This window comes from Myotis brandtii, unplaced genomic scaffold, assembly GCF_000412655.1.
Source record: "Myotis brandtii unplaced genomic scaffold, ASM41265v1 scaffold1026, whole genome shotgun sequence".
In the NCBI taxonomy this organism is placed as follows: domain Eukaryota; kingdom Metazoa; phylum Chordata; class Mammalia; order Chiroptera; family Vespertilionidae; genus Myotis; species Myotis brandtii.
In genome coordinates this window covers 1,284,920-1,301,328 of record NW_005353435.1, presented here as the reverse complement: position 1 = coordinate 1,301,328, position 16,409 = coordinate 1,284,920, and the positions used below count along the sequence as shown (strand labels likewise).

The 16,409-nt window shown below is 42.3% G+C and overlaps 1 protein-coding gene across 1 annotated transcript in view; it reads right to left on the bottom strand.

Annotated features, from left to right (window-relative positions):
• FMN2 (formin 2) overlaps positions 1-16,409 on the bottom strand; it is a 108,825-nt gene that overhangs the window by 19,977 nt on the left and 72,439 nt on the right. Inside the window, exons 14-15 of the mRNA XM_014536019.1 lie at positions 15,629-15,680; positions 2,988-3,137 (exon numbers count right to left, since the gene is read on the bottom strand). Of these exons, the coding sequence (XP_014391505.1) occupies positions 2,988-3,137; positions 15,629-15,680 (202 nt within the window). The remainder of the gene's footprint in view (positions 1-2,987; positions 3,138-15,628; positions 15,681-16,409) is intronic.

Here is a 16,409-nt window from a genome sequence, read left to right as displayed (position 1 = left end):
GGGTGATCAATGGGAAGTGGAAGACGGCCAGGCCCGTGGGGGACAAGACAGAGACAGGGCTGATGGATTATTTAGAGACTGTTTAACATTACTCGGCAAGATGAAAGGACAGGTGACGTTGATGAAATAAAGTTTTCAAACTCAGAAAGACACTCAGGGTATCAGGGATCCTAAGGGTTTTGTGACAGTCTCTGACTCAGGAAACCAAAGCAAAATGAATCAAAATGGAATGAAGTTAAATAACATAAAAATGCCCAGAGTCTTCATAAAAGATAACATTCAAAAAGAGAGAGCAGACAGACCTCTGGTGTATCTACATATCAATAATGTTAGAGCTGTAACTAGAAAGCCCTAATTGCAAAACAATGTCTTACATCATTTTAGAGAATTATATTAGGCATAATGGGATTTTCTTTTTTGGCTCTGCAATGTCTTTTGACTTTTTAAAAAAATGCAAAATCATAGCTCATAAAACTCTAAGAGCATTAGAATTGTAAGTGATTTTATAGTAGACATATGAGAGATATTATGTACATAATATTTAAATGATGATGACAACAATGATAATAATTTAAAGGTCATTTTATTTTATTTATTTCAAAATAGATTTTTTATTGATTTCAGAGAGAAAGGGAGAGGGATAGAGAGATAGAAGCATCAATAATGAGAGAGAATCTTTGATTGGCTGCCTCCTGCACACCCCACACTAAGAATCAAGCCCACAAGCTGGGCATGTGCCCTGACCTGGAATTGAACCGTGACCTCCTGGTTCATAGGTCAATGCTCAACCACTTAGCCACACTGGCCGGGCTAAAAATCCTTTTAAGGAGAAACAAATTGTAAGCAATAGTTTTCCACATAAACCAAAGAACCCAAGCTACGAGATACTAATTTGCCCTGATGGTGGTCCATTCTTGGCTCCCTCTACACACCCCCACCCTCCACTACACATACATACTCAGCACATGCTCTCACAAGTTGATTCCTTTTAAAATTGAGTTTGATGCCTTATCACAGTCGCTTCTAAATCTTAACCAGACTTCAGGGGGCAAAACCAAGTGAGCTAATTGTTCTCTGTCAAATACAATGACTACCAACATGTCTCAGTCAAATGTTTGCCATTACCTGGGATCCCAATTTTTGTTTTAAAGAAGAAATATTTCTTTTTAAAAATATATATATTTTTATTGATTTCAGAGAGGAAGGAAGAGGGAGAGAGAGAGGGAAACATCAATGATGAGAGAGAATCATGGATCGGCTGCCTCCTGCCCGCCCCCGACGGGGGATCGAGCCCACAACCTGGGCACGTGCTCTTGACCAGAATCAAACCTGGGACCCTTCAGTCCACAGGTGGATGCTCTACCCACTGAGCCACACTGGCTAGGGCCCAAATTTTTAAGCGTGGAAAAAACATTTTCCGTTTCTCTGAAGCTTCACTCTCATTAGTGGGAGCAGGGATGCCGTCTGGGAGTGGAGTCTCGAAGCAGAGCAGTGCCTCAGGCAATCCTTCACTTCGGTGACCAACAAATACATCGTCACATGATTATAACCCTTCTTCCTTTCTCCCCTTTCTTCAGATGTATCGCTGATTGCTTTGAAAGTGGTCATTTTCTTCTACACTGACAACAACAGACTTCAATCTAAACAGACAGCTCCCTTGACAACAAATGTTGGAAACGGAAATGTTAACATGACAAGAGATGCTCTCCAATGTAATGCCTCACCTTCGAAGGCCCAGCATTCAACCTCTTTCCCCCTAATTACCGATTTCAGTCGGGCTGAACCCAGACTTGATTGGCGCATGTTTGTGCAATTAAGTAGAGGAGCAGTTCTGCTTCCTCCGGGCTCATCAAAGACTACCTGTCGCAATGTCGAATAAACCAGCAGATTAAGTTAGACATCGCTTTAAACATAACCCGTAGCAATGTCACAATTGATCTATTAAATGCATCCTTAGGATGTACGTTTTCTAAAGATGCAAAGCAAAGTCACTGTCAGTGCAAGGATGTTGGAAAGTATACCACGTGGTTTCGATATAGTGTTTGGTTTATGGTATAGATTATGTTCCCTTTTCATTCTCCTACCAGGTCCAGCTATTTTGGGATGTTGTCCTGGGAGAACTAGATTTCTTGCTTGAATTAATTTTAATATGACTCCATGGAATTGCATAATCATAGTGACAGAGACTTTAGTTGAATGCTTAAGAGGAGAAATTTCCCTTCATTCCTGAAAAGCTCTGCCTTAGGAAATGTGATATAACTCTATAAGAATCTTGAAAGCTTTTAAAAAAAATATTGATCATGGCCCGGCCGGTGTGGCTCAGTGGTTGAGTGTCAACCTATGAACCAGGAGGTCATGGTTCGATCCCTACTAGAGGGCGTGCAGGAGGCAACCGATCCATGATTCTCTCTCATCATTGATGTTTCTATCTCTCTCCCTCTCCCTTCCTCTCTGAAATCAATACAAATCTATTTTAGGAAATATTGATCATGTGTTTCTTGGTGACATCTGGAAGAAATTTTTATACAAAGAGTGAAATTTTGACATTATCCTATGAATCGAGCACAAATAAAACAAAACCAACTCTTCTTACCTTTAGTCTTTACTATCGGTCTCTCGACCTCAGTGAGTTGGTCATCTCAGCAGGGTTGCTCAACTCCTACACAGTCTGCTTTGGTGTTGTTTCCTCGCCACAGAAGTTGTTTTACCAGACAGGTGTCCTGGCAAACCACCACCCTAATCATTCTCTGTAGTGTCCCAGCCTCTATGCTGACACTTTGACTCAAACTCTACGTTTTGCCAAATCTCCGCACCCTCTTAGACTTGCTGCCTCGGGTGGAGGGCCATTTAATTTTTCATTCAGGCTATGAACGTTGCCAATCCTAGCGGTGTCACACCTAATAAAACACCAGTTTGAAAATGCCATCGTGCCCATGAAACACACACACACACACACACACACACACACACACACGCACAACACCTACCTCTCTTGTAGAATAAGTTTGTTCTCCTTCTTCCAAAAGTCTTTAAAGTCAGAGCTGAATTCATGCCAGATACTGAAAAAGACATTCGGGGACACCTCCTTCTCTCCAAGTTTTGGTTTCATGAAGAAATAGGCTGTGGTCTCTAAAAACCTGTCAAGGCAGATACACACACAGAGCATAAGAGCTATGATTACTTTCCAATACGGGCTGCTCTTTCCCCGTCCAAAGGCTGATTTCATTCGTGCGCAGTCATTATGGCCAAGAGGACACAAACTCTCCAGGCCCCAACAGGAGTTCTCTTACGGGTCCATGTTAGAGTTTTGGACGCAGATGGGAGCAACTGACAAGAACCTTCCATACACTGAGAACTCTCCCTGGTCCAATTCTATTGTCCAAATGAATCACGATGTGTCCAACCTATTTCAGAAGTGAGCCTGTGGTCTAGTTGGGACGTCCTGGGAGTGGTGGGGTACACTTTCTTTCTACCCTCTGCCAAGGGTGGGGAACCTCTTTTCTGCCAAGGGCCACTGGAGGTTTATAATGTCATTCGAGGGCCATACAAAATGAGCAACCTGCTATATTTGGTCAAACATTTAATTAGTAAATCAAATGTTTGGCAGAGCCAGCCCAAGTGATTTTGCGGGCCTTACATGGCCCGTGGGCCGGACATTCCCCACCCCTGCATCCAAACAAATGAAGTATCAGTCATTTTGTCCCCAAACTAATATATGTATTATATACTATTTGGCTTCTACACTATTTGGCTCCCTGTATTGTTGGGAGAGGCGGGAAAAGCAAGAGTCCTAGGAGATGCTGACCAACTCTCCCATCAGTGAGTGGGACCCATCCGTGAGGGACAACAGACTAACTGTCTTCAGAAGGGGCCACTCAGCGGCTCTTCACAGAACAACCACATGAAGCTTAGAGGAGTTTCAAAAGGGTTATTTGACATATGGGAAGGGGCAATGGGTAGAAGTATAGATGAAACCAATGGATAACTGTTAAAGTTGGATGATGTGTACACAGTGGATCTTTGCACATTCTGTTTACCTTTGCACACGTTTTAAATTTCTCATAATAAAGAATTTGTTAAATTACAAATGCACACACACACACATAAGGTTAGTACAAAAAAGTAATGGCTATAAGCATCTTTTAAAATGGCATTCTAAAAATATTTTTAAAAGGCTAGGCTATTGCTCGAAAGAACTCGACTGGATATTGTTTGTGACTACAAGTTATGTTCCGCAGATAATTAAAATAGTTTTGATTTTTTTATTTCCTTATTTGAAAAGCGGACATACAACAAAATGAGAATCCTATTCTCTTAAGCTCCTCATCTGTTTTTAAGGCAGCCTTTGTCTGGGAACTGTACACATAAAGAATGACTCAAAACTTGGTTTTTATTACAGCCAAGAGAGGTCCCAGTTATTATCCTAAAATAGCATTTTCTTGCCACAAGTGATGATCTGTATGGAGAAGCATGTTCTCTGCAAATGAAATATTTTTAAAATATTGTATTGCCTGTTATTACTATCAATTACTTCCCATCTGTGAACAGGATGTAGCCTTGGTCAAGCACTAGAGAGAACCAGGCACCACAAATGGCAGGGCGAAGATAGAGAAAAATTCAACCTTGAGAATATCCCGCTAAGCGAAATAAGTCCGACAGCCCGCTAAGCGAAGTAAGTCAGACAGAAAAAGTTAAGAACCATATGATTTCACTCATATATGAGATATAAAACTGAAAGAAACATGAAATACAAAACTGAACATGAAATACAAAAAAAATTCACAGACACAGACAACAGCATGGTGGTTACCAAAGAGAAGGAGGTGGGGTACTAAAGGGTAAACGGGGCCAATTATATGGTGAGAGAAGAAGATTTGGCTCTAGGTGGTAGGCACACAACGCAATATATAGATGACATATCATAAAAATGTACTCTTGAAACCCATATAATCTTATTAATCCATGTCACCCAATGAATTTAATTTAAAAGGAACACACAGAAAAATGCAAATGCTATTCAATTACTTCCTTGAAGAGCATTTCTATTAGATTAACAAATACTAGCACAAGAGTCAAGGCACTGAACGAAGCAATTCGCCATGCTATGCCTCAGTTTACAGGCTTCTAGGCATTGACTGCTGCTCTCAGAACTGAATCACCATAAGAATAACCGCTCTGCTCTCAAGCATCTACTTCAAGAATGGTAAACCCTCCCGGCTGGTGTGGCTCAGTGGCTGAGCATTGACCTATGAACCAGGAGGTCATGGTTGGATCCCTGGTCAGGGCACCTGGGTTGTGGGCTGGATCCCCAGTGGGGGGCGTGCAGGAGGCAGCTGATCAATGATTCTCTCTCATCACTGATATTTCTCTCTCCTTCTCCCTCCCTCTCTGAAATCAATAAAAAATATATATATTTTAAAAAGAATGTAAACTCTTCCACGACAATGTTCAGATATGTATTCTTCAACAACCTGAAAGCATTGGATATTGTTTTTGACTACAAGTTATGAAACAGCATAAAAGAGGACTTATGGATGTGTAGCAAGTTGCTCCAGAAATGATCCTGGTTACAGAAAAAAAGAATGTACCCACTAAAGCAATCTGGGGTGAGTAACCTAAAGATGGGCTAATCTTCAGAAGCATCTGTATTATTACTTTACTTTTTATTGACTGTCGTCAAAGAGACTTTCCACTCCAAGTGGAGTAATAATACCTTCCCATCTTCCCCCACCGGCTTCTTGCTCCCCTCAATCTGGCCTTACAGGGTCTGACATTCGAATTCTATACTTTGTCCTTCATCTGAGTGGAATACTCTTCACTCAGGCATCCACCTGGCTGCCTCCCACCCCTTCAGATCTCTGCTCACACATCACTTCCTCAGCAAGATCTTCCACGAAGAGCCAGAGTGAAAACGCAACATAGATTCCCCGAATATTCCTGCTTGACTTTTCTCCACGGTACTCCCTGCTACCAGAAATTCTGGCCATCTGGTCTACTTGTTTACCGTTGGCCTTCCTCTGCTATAATCAATCCTCGACGAGGTGCTTTTATCTTTTATGTTGTCTGCTGCAGTCCCAGCACCCAAACAGTGTCTGGCACAGAGGAATTGTGGGATAAATATTTGCTTAAAGAATGATTTCTACTGAATAACTACACTAGACACTTCTGGGGACAAAACGTGTGGTTTTTAGGAACACTGTAGTGGAAGAAATCTGTTAGGCCTCTTAGCAGCCTGAGGTTTCAAGACAAGAGCTTTACATCGGAAGAGCCAAGATTTAGTTCTGGCCCTGCCCACAGCGGGCCTATGTGGACTTCATTCGCTTCGGTAAGTTTCATCTCCTCATTTCTAAAATGAGGACAAGGCTTCCTACTGATCAGATGAGTGTGAGGCTTAAAGGAGATAAGTGTGTAACGTGGTTCATGGCGTTGCCAGGCACATAAGACCCATAAGAGATGGTTCTTACTACTGCTCACCAGTGAAGGCGGCCTGAAAGCTTCGCCTTGAGCCTTCACGGTGAGTTCACAGAGTGTGAAAGGACCGGGCACTCTTTCTTCGCACAGAGAAATTGAAGAGGGTGAGTCCTTTCTCCTTTTCCCATATCCCCGCTTAATTATGAGACAACACAGAACCTCTATAAAAATTAAAACTGATGCCAACATGCCAGTCTCCTCGGGGCCAGCGGGCCAGCGCCAGCGTGGGTTAACCACCCTTCCCCTCTCCTCCCTACTCATCTACTCCGTTATCTCACTTGGCTCCGAAGAGAGTTTACAGTGACTCCAGCCAAGAGAATTCCTCTCACTTCGCTTATGGAGAAAGAAAAACATCTCCTTTTACCCTGGCGTCATAGAAGAGGCGGACGGTAACAAAGGGCTACATCCTTTATTCTTGACTCACCGTCCCCTGACTGTTTCATACTCCATGACATGTATTGCATACACATGAATACACACACACACACACACACACAGCTTCCTGGCACCTACTTAACAGACATATCACAGTCAACAGCGAAGCCAAGAGGTCTGCGGAAAGAAGTGAATCCATTGAATTCTACGCCCCCTTCCTCCCTCCGCCAGCACAGCCGCAGTTATCAGCAAAGCGAACGCCACCGCTCAGATGTGAGTTGTTGGAGGTTCTGTTGCATCTCCCAGCTCTGGTTCAGGCCACTCTGTCATTTCTCTCTAATGCTAATGGCAACAAGCCTTGGGACTCAAGTCTCCCTCCCTGACTCAGCTGCCAAGGGCCGTGCGGGCTATTTTGAGATATTGCTATATTTGGATTGGTGGGTGCCAGGGAAGGGTCTGATGAGGCTGGTTCGTATACAGACTCCATGATCTCAGGGGCCTTGCCGCAGGTCAGTCCTGCACCGGTCAGTCTAAGTGGGCCTGGGTGCCTTCCTGTTCCCTCTGCGATCATCCTTCCTTTCTTCTCAATGTCACCGTCCTTTTGGAGTTTAACAACTAAAAAATCAGGTACTAAATGAGAGGGTTTTTTAAAAAATATATTTCTATTGATTTCAGAGAGGAAGGGAGAGGGAGAGAGAGAGAGAAACATCAATGATGAGAGAGAATCACTGATCAGTTGCCTCCTGCACGCCCCCGACTGGGGCCTGAGCCCGCAACCCAGGCCGCAACCCAGGCATGTGCCCTTGACCAGAATCAAATCTGGGACCCTTCAGTCTGCAGGCTGACGGTCTATCCACTGAGCCAAACCAGCTAGGGCCTACATGAGAGTTTAGACACCCAGGAAGAATTACACACGTGTGAGGTAATTTAGCTCATATAGTCCGAACCGAGGACATAAAGCATCTCACTATGAAACAAGAAGCCAAGAGAGCATAACAGTTTCAATGAACTGCCCAGGGTCATCATCATAAATCTTCCCTTGCCTGTGCCATTTTTATTGTGCAATGTTGGGTTTTGTAATATTATTCTCCAGAACAAACTAAAGTCTCCAGAGAAAGCTCTATTTTCAGGGAAAGCCTTCCACAAATAGCCGCAATTTTGGGGGATCCTAAATCAACATCTTCACTTCCTCCTCCTTCCTCCACTCCCCCCCCCCATAGGAACTTACAGGAAATATAACATATTTTATTGCCCCAAAAGGAAGAATAAATCCATTTCGCTCATTATTAAAAGTCCTCTGAGGGCTCTTCCCCTGTTTCTAAAAAGCACCAAGAATACGCTCATGCCAACCATTTTGCCCGAGGCAACAGGACATCAGAGGAATCCAGGTTGGTAAGAGGACAAGCTGGTATTTCTTTTCTCTTAAAATGAAACACGGTGGTCTGTCTCCTTACAGGGTCATTGTGATCTCAAAACAGCCAACTGCTCTTAGAAAAAAAAAAGGAATTCGACATAAGATCAACTATCGGCTCCTATAAAACATGGGAGAGAAGCTTAAAAATCCAAGTGACACCTTTTCAGGCACAAATTGGCTCTGAGGAGACCCTATAAATTGAGACTCACTCTGATCCCTAAAACCAGGAACCGGACAACCACTACGGTCAGCAATGTCAAGGCCATTACTTCCCTCCCATCTCCTGTCGTTGACCTCTATTCTTTTCATGCCCTGAGTTCTACCTTTCATAAAAATCTCACCTTACTCATTGACATCATTTCTCACCACTCTAAAATGTATTCGCTCTCTATAACTGCATCAGGGCACCTTGACCTCCAAGGGGGGGAAAGAACATCCATCACCTTAAATCAATCCTTAGTTATTCACCTGCAGGGTCTTTATCCCGCCCACAGCTACTTTCTTTTTAGGAAAGTATCAAGTCCATTGCCTCTCATTTCCAACATCTAAACCAGTGGTTCTCAACCTGCCTAATGCCGCGACCCTTGAATACAGTTCCTCATGTTGTGGCGACCCCCAATTTCATGGTGACAAGTTGAACATCATTAAAGCATAGTGATGAATCACAAGAACAAAATATCTGATATGTTCCGATGATCTTAGGCGACCCCTGTGAAAGGGTCGTTCGACCCCCAAAGGGGTCGCGACCCACAGGTTGAGAACCGCTGATCTAAACTCTCTTACTGTTGGCTTATTCTCCTGATCCTAAAAGCATATTCAGATTTCTTCATTCAAAAATATTTCTCTCGGCCACACAGACTCATTGAAAGACACCATTATTTATGCATAGATGGTCTATGGCTCAATGCTCCTGTGTCCTCACTCATTTTAAAACTGGATCAAGGACCACCCTCCTACTACTGTCTTCTCGGGGATCCCTGACCGAAACCTCTAACTTTTACCAATTTTCATCCTTATGCCCTTAAATAATGGACCCACTACTGTGCTGCTTATTTTAATTTGAAAATAAGAAATCATTAACAGAGCTTTTCATTTTATTTTATTTTTTTACTCCTTTAGGTTAAACCTATGCAAATGGAACTCAATATATTATTTCCATTTATCCTTCATAAAATTCTCAATTATGGGATCTCGGGTTCACCTACTTCATAGCTTCACTTTGTATTAATTTTTGATTTATAGAAATGTTGAATACATAAGATAGAGAATTCCCATATAGCCTTCACTCAGCTTCTCCTCATATTAACATCTCACACAGTCACAGTACATTTGTCAAAGCTAAGAAATTAACATTGATTCCATGAAAGTAAGGGAATTCTCTTGGCAGGAGCTACTGCAAACTTTCTTCAGTGAAGTGAGATAAAGTGCATAGATGGGTAGGGAGGAAAGGGTGAGGGTGGTTAACCCACTGGGGCTGGTCTGCTGTCCCCGAAGAAGCTGACACACTGACATCAGTTTTAATTTATATGAAAATCCTGTGTTATCTCGTAATTATGTGGGGGGAAGGGAAAGAGAGAAAGGAAATGAAGTCAGACCACGCATGCTCTCTGACCACGATTGGATTAAACTGGAAATCAATAACAGGAAGATGAACAGGAACACCTCCAGATCATTTCTGAAGAATTCATAGGTCAAAGAGAAGCTCTCGAGGGAAATTAGAAAGTTTCTGAAACGAAAATACGAGCTGTCAACATTACAGGATACAGATAAAGCAGAGCGTAGATGAAAACTTATAGCAGAAAGTGTTTACATTAGAAAAAAAGAGAAAGATCCACAGCATAAGATTCCACCTTAGAGAAAATGAAGCAAAACATGCAGTTCCAGCCTAAAGCAAGCAGAAGAGAAGAAATAATAGAAATTAAAGCAGATATAAATGAAGTTGAAAACAGAAAATAATTAGAGAAATCAGCAAACCCCAAAACAGGTTTGTTTTTTTAAGATGAAGAAAATTGATTGTAGAGGCAAGAGACTGGGATCACCATCCCAGTACTAAAGAAAAAAACCAAAGCTGAAGACCTCACCTTACCCAATTTCAAGACTTACACTAAAGCTACAGTAATCGGGACAGCACGGCAATGGTGGAAGAGTAGACACGGAAATCCACGCAACAGAACAGTGCCTGGAAGTAGACTCACAAACGTAGTTGACTGGTTTTTGACAAAGGAGCAAAGGCAACTCAATGGTGGGAGGACAATCCTTTCCACAAATGGTGCTGGAACAATGGGATTTCCTCAGGTTCCCTATGGCCCTACTGGTGTTATTTCCAATTCTCCAAGAAGCAGGGGTCAAAACTGGATTCACTGGGAAAATACGGGGGCCAGCTGGTAGACCTGGCGGCAGGTCCCAGATCCAAGGAGGAGGGAGGGAAAAATGCACTAACCAAAAAGAGCTGATGCCGAAACCGGTTTGGCTCAGTGGATAGAGCGTCGGCCTGTGGACTGAAGGGTCTCAGGTTTGATTCCGGTCAAGGGCATGTACCTGGGTTGCAGGCACATCCCCAGTAGGAGATGTGCAGGAGGCAGCTGATCGATGTTTCTCTCTCATCGATCTTTCTAACTCTCTATCTCTCTCCCTTCCTCTCTGTAAAAAATCAATAAAATATATTTTTTAAAAAAAGAGCTGATATTAATATCAAGCGTATGTGTTGTTGTTCCTTTTAATGACGCCAGTGAGAAACCAGACGAAAGTAAGGGAACAGTATTTTTACGCTCAGACGCATCTATCATCTTGGATCGATCAAGGCAGGAGGGCCTTGCAAATAAGACACCGGGAAGGGTACAGACATTTAAAACCGGTGGGAAATCTGTTCTATTTGGAAGGAACTGGTGGTCTGTACGTCTGTCTCATATGGCTACTGAAAATTACAAATGTACGGGGTTAGAAATGCCATCAGCACCCTGTAAACAGCATTGGCGTTGGTGCAGCATAGCAGACTTATACATTGACCATGAAGCACCTCGCTTTAAAGAAATGGCTGGAGCCCTGGCCGGTTGGGCTCAGTGGATACAGCGTTGGCCTGTGGACTGAAGGGTCATGGGTTCAATCCCGGTCAAGGGCACATGCCCAGATTGTGAGCTCGATCCCCAGTAGGGGACGTGCAGGAGGCAGCCAATCAATGCTTTTCTTTCATCATTGATGTTTCTCTCTCCCTTTCCCTTCCGCTCTGAATTCAATAAAAATGTTGTTTTTTAAAAAAGAAACTATTGGGAATAATTTTGATACTAACGGTCCTGTTTCTATCTCTCTCTCCCTTTCCTTTCCTCTCTGAATTCAGTAAAAATGTGTTGTTGTTTTTAAAAAAAGAAACTATTGGGAATAATTTTGATACTAAAGGCCTCACCTGACCTGGGAAATATATCTTATGTATACAATTGTACTTACATTTTAGCATATAATTTACAAAGTATTTTAACATATATTGCTAGTTTTCTCCTGACAGGGTAATTGAGTGGCAGAAACATGATAAGAAACGAGTTATAAATTATTATTCCACAGACTTAAATAGCAGCAAGCCGTTCTGACAAATACCAGTATTTCATTCATCTTGGCTTTCAAGTTTCCTAATTGAATCCTACAGTTGCACAACAGACACACAGTGTTCAATTTGTAAGGTGGCTTGAATTCCATTCTTGGCTCTGTGCTACCTCGCTCCCTGATACTGGGGAAGTGATTTAACAGAAGCAAACTTCCCTCCATTTCTTCATCTGCATAACAGACACTACGAATTAATTACCCCGCCCGGTCCCCACAAGAATATTGTGAGAACCGGTGGGCTAAGTCCCCAAAGCCTCCCTATTCCACATCTTAGATATCGATACAATAAGTGCAGAAGATCAACTCTTCATTTTTGAGACAATAGTGATTAGAAATATCACAGAGCTCTCTCTCCAGCAGGCGTGTTAGCGTGACTCATTCGAGCCACATCCATGGCCATGGAAACCTGTACTGCACCGTGAGGTCAACGCCGAGATCAGGGGCTGGAAAAAGACAGCATCTGGCATTTGAAAAATGTACTTTCGGTGCTTGGATAGATCTCAGCTTCGCTAGCCCAGCACTATTTGCAAGATATTCCTGGCATGTTGCAAACTGCATAGCACTGCGATCCTGAGTGGAATACCTTTCTTCTAAGAGTGACACGGAGCTCGCGGCAAGAACCTCTGGACAAGTATTTGCAAGCTGATTAGACTCTTTGGAACCCTAACATTTCTGAGGACACGGGTGCAGTTTGAAACATAAAGAAAGGGTACTCCGCCCTAACCGGTTTGGCTCAGCGGATAAAGCGTCGGCCTGCGGACTCAAGGGTCCCAGGTTCGATTCCGGTCAAGGGCATGTACCTTAGTTGCGGGCACATCCCCAGTAGGGGGTGTGCAGGAGGCAGCTGATCGATGTTTCTCTCTCATCGATGTTTCTAGCTCTCTATTCCTCTCCCTTCCTCTCTGTAAAAAATCAATAAAAATATATTTAAAAAAAAAAGAAAGAGTATTCCATTTTGGTCCATATCTATAGAGACTATCTCCTATGATTTCTGAACATACAACAATGCCTTCAAGGAGATAGCACTGTTAGGTGATCTGAGCCATCAGATAACCTTGACATTCTTCTTCTATTTTCTTTTTAAATGCATTTTTATTGATTTCAGAGAGGAAGGGAGAGAGAGAGAAACATCAATGATGAGAGAGAATCACTGATGGGCTGCCTCCTGCATGCCCCACACTGGGGATGGAGCCCACAACCCGGGCACGTGCCCTGACCAGGAATCGAACCATGACCTCCTGGTTCATGAGTCCACCCTTAACCACTGAGCCACACCTGCCGGATGAAAGTCAATGGGTTTTATCAAACTTTAAACAATGCAGCTACAGAAGACCCCTTCGTACGAAGAAGTGCTGCCCTGAACGCTGACCACGTGGCCTGGAAGGGAAAGGGGTGAACTACAGCCTTCACCTTTGACCCTGGGAAGCCTCCCTCCTCGAGGCCCCCAAAGGCTACCTCTTCTGGGGAAGGACTCGAAGGCATCAACTAAGAAATCCAAACGGGAGAATAACAAGCTTCCGCTTTGTCTGACTTTATCAGCGTTGGGAAGGGAATGATGTCATTGTTTGGGGGTTCTGCGAAGACATGGCACGTCCCCTCCGTGTTAATACCAGGCTGGAGCCTGCGTGGCCCGCCAGCACCGGCCCGATAAACACAGACCTGGAGTCTCTCTGTTCATCTTCGAACAGTTCCTCGGAACGGTCCTGGAAAATATGCCTGTTCTGAACTAAACATTTCACTTTTCATCTTATCCATGTTCCAGAAGGCCATTCCTGGGATAAACACGTTACAGACGAACACTCTAAAAGCCACTGCACATGATGAACTACGTGTGCATCCTTCAGGGTGGATTAGAGACTTTCCCTCCCGTGACAAATGAACAGTGACATACCCTGCGGAACCACTGGAACCGACATTCCGTTGTTTCTCTCCTTCGTTGTGTCTTTATTTTGCACGAGAGAGAAAGTTTCCATTTCAACTCATTGGTTACGCAATCCTGGCCTGGGCTAAATACCACTCAAGCAATATCACACACAGAAATAGCATGTATTTTTAAAAATCTGCGACTTAAAATTCTTTTACCAATGTGCTTTCTTCCACCACTCTTTCTCGCCTTTTACTACGGGTTGTTTGAAATTGCCTCTGCTGGTATTAAAATTAAATAGAGAACGAATGTATTCACTTCAAAAATTAAAGTAAGATTGGTACTAGGATGTAGATTAAGTTAGCGAAGCAATTACCACGGAATTGGTAAGTTGATGCCATTTATTTTGGCTTCTGCTATGAAACATAAAGAAAGGGTAGTCCATTTTAACAGCCAAGGCTTTTAAAGGAGGCAGCCAATCAATGATTCTCTCATCATCTCTCTCATCTATTCATCTCTCCCTCGCCCTTCCTTTCTCTGAAATCAATAAAAACACATTTTTTAAAAAAGAAACTGGTCAGCCGAAACCAGTTTGGCTCAGTGGATAGAGCGTCGGCCTGCGGACTGAAGGGTCCCGGGTTCGATTCCGGTCAAGGGCATGTACCTGGGTTGCGGGCACATCCCCAGTGGGAGATGTGTAGGAGGCGGCTGATCGATGTTTCTCTCTCGTCGATGTTTCTAACTCTCTATCCCTCTTCCTTCCTCTCTGTAAAAATCAATAAAATATATTTTAAAAAAAAAAGAAACTGGTCAAATTCTTTTACCAATTTGCTGAGCACAATATTTTATATCAACTCAACCACTACAAAATATGTGATATCCTACCTACAGGATCTGGCCAAATCAGTAATGGCAAAGAACTTCTTTCACCTAAATTTTCTCACAAATGTAATCAGATTTCTTCAGAGAGAGTGATGGGTTCATTTCATGTGTTAACTTGGGTTGCGATGGGAACCAGGGTGGGGTCAAACACCAGCGTAGAAGCTGTTGTGAAGGTGTTTTTTACATGTGATGAGCATGGGTATCGGTAGGGTTTGAGAAAAGCAGATCACTCTTCATAATGTTGGTGAGTTTCATCCAATTAATTGACGGCCTTAAGAAAAACAACAACTGTGGTTCCACAGTACGAAGGGATTGTCTCTAGAATGCTTTCAGACTCAAGATTATAATATCAACTCCTTCCATAATCTCCAACCTGCCAGGAGCCAATTCCTTAGCATCTCTCTCCTTGCCACCAGCCCCCCGTGTGCATACACACACACACACACACACACACACACACACACACACACATGTACATACACATATACATTTTATTGGTTCTGTTTTTTTGGTGAACCCCAACTAATACAGGGAGAAAAAAGAAGAGGAGAAAATTGAGGCAGAGCAGGGAGATTTCTGAGATCCTTCTCTATGCTCACCCATGATTGCCAATCTCCCTTCTGGAAGTTGGGGGTACACAGGTGAAACCCCAGGCTTTCTAACTGGTCCCCACTTTTGAATGTGGAAACGCAATAGTTCCCGATCACCAAACACTTCGCCCTTTTTTCTTGGAACAGATTCCTGCTACCTTTCTTTCTCTTGTATTTCCAAACCCTCTTCAAAAGTGAAGGTGCTACTCTATTCACAATAAATTGGTACTTAACAGGATTATACATCATCCAGACTCACAAATATAAAATTCCAGAATTCAATGTGAGATTAAAGTGCACTGTTACATCACCTTCTTTTCCTCCTCTGCCTGAAAATAAAAATGGAACTACTGATTGGTTCCTTGAGATAAAACATACTAAGAATTTTATAAGCATATTCTGAAAAGAAATATTACAGAAAAGTACTTAATTTCTCACCATTTATGCGTCTCTGTTAGTGAATTCTCCTCTGCCTCTTGGTCAATTTTAGCTGAAAATACAAAAAAAGAAAAAGATAAGTGACAAATAGTTACACTCACTCAAGCAAGTGATGACCCAAATAATATAAAATATATTATAACTCATTATTATTAATGCAAACATGTTCATCAGAAGTTTATTTTAAATCTATAAATAGATATAATTGAATAGATTATATTTAATTTTCATTAAATTAATACTATTAGATTGATACAGATAAAATATATAACCAATTAAAATTTTTAGATTCTAAGTAATTTCCTTAACTCTGTCACATGAATCTGAGAAAGCAAAACACTAGCTAGCTTCATATGCATGTCTATTGTGTTTGTCAAATATTAAATACCAATAATTAGTTGAAAATAATTATTTCAAGCAAAGGTACAAAAACCAACGAGAAAGGGTATGTGACCTTCTCCCTAAGTGTTCTCCACACAGATGGACAGGTACCGAGATTATTTCTACAAAGGAACAAGATAAGACACGAACATTGCCCATTCATTGAAAGTGGGGAGGTGATTATGGACCCATTTATTTGCTACTATTTTTATTTAAAAAGAAAGAATGATAGCCAGACATAAACCCAAGGGTCAAATTTGGAAAAGAGATTACATCACTATTTTCAAATTATCCTCTATAATAAAAGCCTAATATGCAAATCGACCAAACAGCGAAATGACCGGTGGAACAACCAGTCGCTATGACGTGCACTCACCACCAGGGGACAGATGCTCAACAC